Source organism: Sminthopsis crassicaudata, chromosome 3 (assembly GCF_048593235.1).
Source record: "Sminthopsis crassicaudata isolate SCR6 chromosome 3, ASM4859323v1, whole genome shotgun sequence".
NCBI classification, from domain to species: domain Eukaryota; kingdom Metazoa; phylum Chordata; class Mammalia; order Dasyuromorphia; family Dasyuridae; genus Sminthopsis; species Sminthopsis crassicaudata.
The window spans coordinates 391,980,122-391,989,854 of NC_133619.1; the positions used below are offsets into that span (position 1 = coordinate 391,980,122).

General features: G+C 34.4%; 1 protein-coding gene across 23 annotated transcripts in view; it reads left to right on the plus strand.

Moving 5' to 3' along the window:
- MBD5 (methyl-CpG binding domain protein 5) overlaps window positions 1-3,978 on the plus strand; it is a 395,786-nt gene extending 391,808 nt beyond the window's left edge. For all 23 annotated transcript variants that reach the window (XM_074302143.1, XM_074302145.1, XM_074302141.1 and 20 more), the window contains one exon: window positions 3,385-3,978. In XM_074302143.1, coding sequence (XP_074158244.1) covers window positions 3,385-3,456 — 72 coding nt within the window. In that variant the 3' untranslated portion in view covers window positions 3,457-3,978. The remainder of the gene's footprint in view (window positions 1-3,384) is intronic.
- The last annotated feature ends 5,755 nt before the right edge of the window (window positions 3,979-9,733 follow it).

The window sequence follows — 9,733 nt, forward strand, 5'->3', positions numbered from 1 at the left end:
GTCTCCTCTACTCCCCTTCAATTTTATACATGAAGACTATAGATGTAACCCTAAGGTTACACAGATATAAGTAGCAGAGCCAGGATTTCTAAATAGATGGTTAAGAATCATTAGGTCTTTAAGTTCTTTTCTACTGTGATATTTAAAGGAAAAAAGTACTTTGACATAAAATTATTTAACATAAAATACTTTGACATAAAAATGTAATAAAATTTAATCTTCAGTAGTAAGTAGTGAACTTTTAATATTATTTTTATACATATTCAAAGCATGTATACACAGAAAGTAGTATTAGACAGAAAAATGCAGGATTTACTTGAGTTCAAGTCATGGCTCTTCTCCTTATTATTTGTGTGATCCTAAATAAGTCACTTAATCTCTGTAGACCTCAACTTCCTTATTTATAATATTAGATTGGTTAGTTGTATTAGTTGATGTCAGTGATTTAAATCCATAATTTTTTTTTCTGTTTGTAATCTGAACACTTAGCACAGTCTTTGAAGTGTTTGACAAATGCTTTTTCATTCATTCATATAATCCTAAGTAGGAGAGAAATTAAATTCATTTTTATATGGATCACATCTTCTCTAATGTATAAATTATACAAATTAATAGAAATCTTAAATATGAATTTGAAAAGCCTTTAAATATCTTGATTATCTAGGATTGTTAAACATCGAAAGGTAACTTTTTTTCCTGTTGACTGACTGAGAAGTTTGTTCATAAACTATTTTATGTTCTAACCTGCTTAAATCCTAATATCCTAAGGGTTATTAAAAATTTTATAATAACTATATCTGCATATCCTATAGATAATTTTGTTCCTATTTTAAAATAAGATTTTCAGTTAGCATTCCCTTAAGGGAAGATAGAAGAGAACAATAATTTATTAAGTGCTATATATGCTTTGTGGCAGATATCGTGTTAAGCACCTCACAAATATTATTTGATCCTTAACAATAATCCTGGGATTATTATTATCCCCATTTACAGTTGAGGAAACTGAACCAAACAGAAGTTAAATGGCTTGTCCAGGGCTACACAGTGAGTAAGTGTTTGAGGGCATATTTAAATCCAGCTCTTTTGGACTCCAGGCCAAGCACTATAGTGTGCCACTAAGCTGCCCAAAGGAAAAACCAGTGGCTTGAAAATGAGGGGAAAGTAAGAAGCATGGCTAACCCAGAATTTCCTAGGATCACAGACTCAAAGCCAGAAGAGATCTCAGGGCCATCGGGTCCAGTCCCTTCATTTAACAGACTAGGAATCTGAGGTTCAAAGAGACTAATTGGACTAGTCACATAGCTGGTAAACGACAGAAGTGGTATTTGAACTCTGACTTCAAGTCCATGACTCTTTCCCCTTTGTTGTGAGGCCCTGACTGTAGTAGAATGCAGATGATTTAGCCAGAATACAATTAGTGCAAAATACTTTCATTCTTTGCCTTGGACGAAAGGTTATTGGTCATCAGTACAAATACTTTTGTCTTCATGACATTTTCAAGTTAGGCCAATGAGCTTTTATTAATCATTTATACGCAAGGCACTGAACTAGATGCTAGAAATACAGACACAAGTTAAACCTGGACAGTTTTCACTGTCACTCAAGTCCATAGTTGTAGAGTTGGATTCAGGGATATAGTTAGGATATAGTACTGCACTGAGCAGTAAATCAGCAGGTAGCAAAGTCTAAATAGAATTCCATTCCCTTCATAGTTCCTTTTTCTCCTCTAAAGTCATTGCATCCAGATTTCTAGAATTATCAACTGTATTGCCAGCAAAGTATTAACTAAGGTCACCTTCCAAGTCCATCCAATGACAGGAAGTTAAATGACTTGATAAAGCTTGTCCATTTCATTGTTGAATATCACTCATAGTTAATTTTTTTTAGTTGTTCAGTCACAACCAACTCCGTATGATCCCATTTTTATGAGATTTTCCAGCCAAAGATTCTGGAGGGGATTGCCTTTTCCCTCTCCAAGTTCTCCCTTAGGCTGACCCAATGTCTGCCCACTTGTAACTTCTCACTTCTTTAGTATTGGTTGTGTCCTTGGAAGAATACATGAGAGAGCAAAATGGAACAATGAAAAGAGCACTGGGTTGGAATCTGGTCTTCCCATTTCTAACAAGCATCATGACTTTGGCCAAATCACTTTATCCTCTGAGCCTCATTTTTCTTAATCTATAAAGTAAGAGAATTAGACTAAATGATCTCCTAAGCCCCTCCTAGGTCTAAAATCCTATGAACTTAAGTCTCCTATTCCATATATATTAAGCCTCCCTTCCATATACAATAACCCTTCCAATATTTGGTGATAGTGATTATGTGGCTCCCTGAGTCTTATCTCCAAGTGAAACTTCCCTAATTCCTTCAAAAAGGCCCAATGTTCTATGTCTTATGACACGTGGATTTTTTTTTTTAACTGTATTTTAACCGTATTAACCGTAATGAAGGTCGAAAGCCTCTGGCCTCTGGGCCTACCATTCGCCCACACTGCCCCTTCCCTGGGGCTTTTGTGCAGGAGACTCTGACTCCGAGCTTTGGTCCCCTTCACGTGCACCCACGAGGTACCACTTCAGCAGCAGTTCATACCCTGCCCGTGCTCAGTCTGGCAGGAAGTGCAACAACATTTTCCTTGCCAGTCTTAGTATTCAAAGATGAGTGGGCCATTGACTGCTCCTCCAGCCTCCACAGTCCCAGATCCACTGACAGATGGTGGCGGCATTCTGCTTTACATCCTCGTCGTTCTAATTAGTGAACCACCTTTCCCTGGGTTGCTGTGTGTTTATTCCTTAATAAACCTTGGCCTTTCTCAGCAGTTACAGTATGTAAGATGAAGCAATAAAAAAATAAAGCATTTTCACTTACTAAATTTATGCATTCTCCACACTGAAACAGAATCATTAGTCTGTTGATCTCTAGAGGTGAAAATGCCTACCTACAACTGAAGGCATTCTTATGTCCTAAATTCATTCAGAGAATAGCAGCATATTGTGTTTACGCTATTAATCCTCTGTTCAGCCCTTCGTTTTTCTGCTGTTCTGAGATTCATTCTGGGGTTCCATTGGCTGTGAGCACAACTGTTACTTTAGGGAAATCACAGGCTCATAGGAAGTCAACATTGGTCACCCGACCCTGTCCTTCCAGTTTACAGAGGAGAAAATGAGAGGCAGACAGGTTAATTGACTTGCCCAGGGTCACACAGAATTGGGACCATTGACCATAGGCCATCAGATATTGAGAAAGAGAACTTATCCCTGAGAGAGCCGAGTGTGCTGATGAGTGAACAAAAACCCCAACCTGGGCCCATTACTGTCAAATGGGCCTTTTTCCAAAATCAAATGGTATTTATGACCTCTTAAGTTTTTCTTATTTCCTCATTTTCAGGTTCACCAAATCCCACAGGGAGATAGACAAGTGAAGCCTCCAAAACCCAAGAGGAGGAAGATTTCCAGATAACATTGAATGTCTCTGTTGATGGTCCAGTATTTATCAAAAGGAACGTGCACATATATCTGCCGATAGGTATTGGTATAACAGTGACTATATCAGTATCTAGGGCAAGGCAGATAGCTGTCACCACTACCGGGTGCTAAATGAAACAGTGGTACCATTTTTCTCTGATCAGGAAGGATTACTGAGTGCTGGATAAGCTAATCAAAATCCTTGGAAGATGACAATAACAAGGCATCAAGTGATTACTGAAAACCTTTTTTCTATAATACTAAAATTGTGATTATAAGAAATAGTCCAAATGTTTCTGAGAAATTTTCATTGTGTATATAGATAATACAGAATTTCATGGTGATATCTGAATTGTAAATATTGTACGATATTGTCATGTACAAGCGTACCTGATGCACACTTTATCTTTTATTGTACAAAAAAATAGTGTACAAAATTCTTTGGTTTCTATTGAGTACACATACCAGAGACTACCAGTGTAAAGTGATAAATAAAAATACAGCCTAAATGCTTTTATATGATAATGTAAAAGATGCTGTTTTTGTATTTAACAGCAGAGAAAAGGCATGATTATGTAATACCTTAATTATGACATACACTTCACACCACTGAGTGTTCATTTATATTGTCTGTTTAGAATGAACCTTGCCTGGAAGTACTGTACTCCATTTCGGGTCTCTGTAGGAGAGTGCAACCTTGCAGATTCCTAAGGGGATGTGGGCTCACAGGTCTAAATTAAGAATTCAAAAACTGCAACCATTTGTTGCATATTTTTTTTACCTAAGTTTTAAAGTAGAATAGGTTTTATAAAAAAAAAAATCTTAGATGGACTATTTTATTCAGCCATTTCTGTAGTTAAAATTTCATAGCCACCTATTGAACTACATCACTTATATGATACACTACCATTGACTCTCAAAACTACATTTATTAGCATACATTATCTGACCTGATAAAACATCCTGTTTACATACATGGAGGCAAGGGCTCCATTTTGAAATCATTATCCACTAAAGACAAAATACATTTTGATTTTTATAGTAACAAAAACATACATATGTCATCAAAATGATTTTCATATCCATCCTACAGTATTACTAAACCAGTCATTAAGGTGGCTTACAAAATTATTAGCAATGGTAATTTTTTATCAGTATTATGTAACATATCAGATTTATTTTATTTAAAGAATTATTTATACCATTAACAGATTCTTATATATATTAATGTGGCTGAAATGTGCAGGTTAAATCTATTAACCAAATTATTTATATTATATTAAGTAAAAAATGTGAAACACAAATGTAGAGAGGAAATAATACACTACAAATATACAAACCTAAAACTGTGAGCCATTGTAAAGTACAAGAAAATTAATAAGAAATGTAGCACAACATAATTTTCTGTCTTCTTCACATTTTTTGTGGTGGTGGTACAACCCCATCTCCCAGGCAGCAGAGCATAAGTTTCACTCCTCCAGCCTGGACCAGGTTCAAGGCCTATTGAATCAGGGTCCTAAGGTTCTACTCTTCCTTAATTCTTGGAACCACCATGTTTTCTCCACCAAAACACATGATCCCATTAAGAGCCATGATTTACATGATACTCTTGTTTTAGCTAGAAGAGCAAATGAGTATGTAGCATGTTCAGATGTTAACACCCATGCTGCTGTGAGCATGGAGATAATTGATCACTGAGCATCCATAGGAATCCTCCCTGCTCATCTTCCCACATCTATCTCAGATCCCATGCTCTTTCTTTCTGTAATGCCAAGGAGTTCCACTGATCCAAGAAATAAGAGTCCCACGGTCATTTCTGAACCTGGACTCCTCGGGCCACAGCACACAGCACTACCACTGGGTTGACTTTTGGTGTCTCACATAGCCTAGCTCTTCATTTTTTTCCCTCAAATCCCTCCCCCCTCTCCCTTTTCCCTTCCCCACTTCCTCAAACCTGATGGAATGCAATTAGCTACACTAAGCTACAGTGGCCTGGAGGCAGGAATCCTTCCTTCTCTTGGGTAGGTTCATTTTGTCTTTTATGTAATGGCAGGGAGCCTTGCCATGATCCTTCATGCAAACTCATGTGAAGTGATTCTTTGTGTAGTTTAGTTGACACTTTTTGTTACAAGTTGATGTGTTTGTTATGTTTAAAGTTAATGTTGTCCATTTTCCGTACCAGCCTGCTTTTCTGCTGTTTTGTCTTTCACGGATGTTTTTATTCACAGATTCACATGTGTGTGTGTGTGGATGCGTGTAGCTGTGTGGGAGTGTGGGTGCCTGTGTGAATGTTTATATTTAGGTTTTTTTGTTGTTTTTTTTTAAAGCTTTGTTTTTCTGTCCTAAAACTGAGTTTGTATTGACCAATCCTTTTTTTTTTTTAAACATTTTAAATTAATTAGGTTTGTACTTTCTCACCAATGTATACTTTACATTAGTAGACTATGTAAAGTATTTTTGTGCACTTAATTTCATTGGTTAGTAATGGCATTGATGTGGGTGCTAGGAGTAGTTTGTTTCAGTCCATACAGGTTTTTTTTTTTTTCCTCTCTTAGAGTTTTTATGGTTTTATGTAAGTAGTTAATGTAAATATTGTGAGCATTACAGGTCATGCAGTGCTGTAACATTTTTTAAAATGTTGCACCTACTTTACAATTAAAAAAACTGGTCACTCATACTTGAATTTTGCCCATAGAGCCATTTCTTTCTCTCTGCACTGAAGCATACTATTAATTTTTGATGGAGACAAGCTCTCCTTACTTAGAATATTTTTTTGCCTAATAGCAGCTCCTTTTTTTTTTTAAACTAAAGATGGAACTGATATAAAACAAAAACTTTTTTATCCCTTTGAAGAAAGTAGCATATCCTTCTGGAAAAAGGAATGTGACTATGATTATAGGGGTTACATCCCCAAGAAGCTTGAGTTTAAGAGCTAAATTAATTGTTAACAAAAGTGCTAATTAATTGTTAGATTTTTCTGAACAAGGAAGAATCAAACAGCTTTTTGCCTTCCAACTCTGGATTTTCTAGTTACTAAGTTACTAGTTAAAGGTATGTTTGAATGGATTTTTTCTTGTCCACCACTTTTCAGTTCCAGAATGAAGATACTAGATTAAAACAAGCACCTGCAATGTGAAAAGTGCATGCACATTTCCTCATGAAGTCATGGACCTCTTTTTACCCTGTTTGCTTCAAAAACCCAATTTTGTATTATTTATGAACTGAATTTTTTCTTATGTTGTCACCAACACATCATTAACATTCAAACATGTTAATATAGGTAGAAGCTGGAAACTACCTATGAGTAACACCATTAGTAATGGTTTCCCTTCTCACCCTTCCCCTCCAAAATACAATTCCTTCTGAGTGTTAATATGGACAATGAAACCTCCCCAAAACCATTGCCCTTTCTGATTCCTATTCTTTGTGGATCATTCTATCAGATCCCCATTCACATTTATGGTTTTTCCAAACTTTTAGTGCTTTCTTAAAAGTCACAAATAATTGTAGAGTGAAATTAAAGATTCCGAAAGGGTTTTGTTTTTGCTTTTTCAAAGAAAGAAGAGGTAATAGAACACACTAACAATCTATTACTCTATCCTTGCATTGCCTACTTCTGTCAATCTTGTAAAACATTCAAGAGCCACAGCACAAACAATACATCACTTGACTTGATTTTTCAGATGTTAAAAAAAAGTTGTCAGAATTTGAATCCTAATCTAATTTCCTATTTGTTTTCTTCTTTTTGTAATATATTATTAGCCAAAGAGTTGAGAACAACAATAATGCCTATTTGTTAACATCCCAAAAGGGAATATTAAATCAATGAGCCAAGAGGCATTATATAAAGCTCAATACAAATCCTTGATAACAGTAAGAAGTCTGTTATAGAAATATATATATATATATCAAAATTATCATCTTCAAGTATTTTAAAATCTGTTTATAATATTCATTTTTATTTTCAAATATGTGGCTATGTGGTCACATGCACACTATGTGTGTCCTCAAAAAATCCTTTTGAAAACTGGAAATGATTGATCAAATAGATTATTTATAATGTAGATGTAGAGATTTCTATAAATTGCAAAATTTGTTCCCAGATGGTTTCATAATACACAAATGCATTTTATAATAATATGCATTTGTATATTTAGTATAAATATAGTATTGTCTTTTTAGGAGAGTGATTTGTAATAGCTACATTTCAAATGCCCAAAATGTCCAAAAGTGTCCAAAAGAACAACACACTTTTACAGAAAATCATGTAAAAGCTTTTATTATGAAAAACAAATGCATTTTAAAATTAACTGAAACCCTTTTTATGTTCAAGAAAATATTTATTAATAATCTGCAAAAATGGGAATATTTTGGTACCAGAAATTAATCCTCAGAAATAAGATACCAAATAGAATCCTTCACAATTTTTTTTCTCTCAAGTTGTTCCTTCCCTATCTCATCTAACTTTAAAGAGAAAATCCTCCTCAGCTTTTTAGTTACATTTGACTTCTACACACTTGGAAAGTACTCTTCAGATTAATAAGACCTGAATAATGCAAGTGAAGGTGACTGATGAGTAGCATCTTAAAAGATTCAGTTTTAAGCAGAGGACAGGTAACTTACATCTGGAAACAGTGATATTTTGCAACCTGTCAACAGAAATCTTAACTCTTTGAGGAAGTACTAACGATACATATATCTCTGTGGTTGAGAGTATCCTACATTAGAGCCACGTGAATAACAACCAACCTTGATGTTTCCAATAACAAAATCCAATTGAATCATGCCTGAGAAAATTCCAGGCAATGACTCAAAGGTGAGTTTTCTGACTACACGTGGCTGAAAATCTGAGAGAAGACTTGAAAGATGACTTTGGATGCTAAAAGAAGATTCAGGTACTGTCAAATTTTCCAAACGAATATGCTTTCCTTTTGGGATGAGAAATTTAATTGGTTTATAAGATTCATGAATAATTTTCAAAAATTCTTGGATAGTAGACTAAGAAAAAATCTTCACTTCAAATATCAGATTTTAAAATATGCATTATTTCGCATAACTCAAGAAGTGAAAAAAAAAAGCATTTCAGTGCTCATCAAAATTCTTTATACATGTGTTCAGTTAGTTCCAAGGGAACATATAGATATTTCCAAGAAATTGAATTTCATGTTTCATCCATTAGCAGGACATGGGGTGGGGTGAGGAAGCAATTTTGCCTTGATAAAAAGTTAGAAGATTCTTAATATTTCTCAAATGTTATATCCCTTTATGAAGCAGTTAAAAAGCAAGGTATAAAAATTAAAATATATAGCATATATAGTAGTCATGATGTAACATTCCCATTTATAAGTTATCATCTTGTACTTAGGAGGAGGGACCCAGAATTTTGAAGACCATATTTAAAGAGCATTCTTTAAATGCTAGAAAACAGAATCTAGGTAGAAATGATAAAGCAACTAGTATTATTTGGTCTCAAGTAATGTCATCCATCAAAATGCAGCTATATCCTAAATTGGATATGAGAAGGTCCAACCAATAATTTTATAATTGCTATTCAGACATCATTAGCCATCCTTTATTGGATGTATGTGTGTGTATGTGTATATACATACATACATACATACATATATATGTAGGATTTGTTTGTGATTTTGATGACTTGCAGACAGGCTTTAAGTATATTAATCATTAAGGGGTAAATAGAATATATTTGTTCCATTTTCATTATAAGAGCAGCAGAAGCATCTTAGCTCCAAATGTTATACAAGGAATACATGAAGTCAGGATAAGTAATTGGACAAATCAAACCCAAGTATACACTAAAGTAATCTGTACTGGAAGTTACTTAGTGTTGAAAACATTAACAAATTGATTTATAAGACTGTTCAATGAGAAGATACTCCCCCTCCAAAAAAAAAAAAAAGTTGGATGAAATACAAAAGATGATGTTGCTATCCAGAAAAAAAGGTTAAGAATGTCAGTAACTAACACTGTGTCTACTTTATAATCTTTTAAAATCTATGATAATGAACCTACACATTTTGTCTTTGATTTAAAAAATTGTTTTAAAGAGTTCACCAGGCTTTTGCCAAAAAATTTCACAGTTAGACAACATCTTTACAGCCACACAATTAACTAACAGGTGCAGAGAACACAAAATTCCATTTTTGTTTTTGTTTATATGATACTATTAGTAGAGCAAGACAGATGCAGCCTTTAAAAATTCTGTTTCAATAAGATTTGTTAAAATTCTTGGTAAATGCAATTAGAAAAAT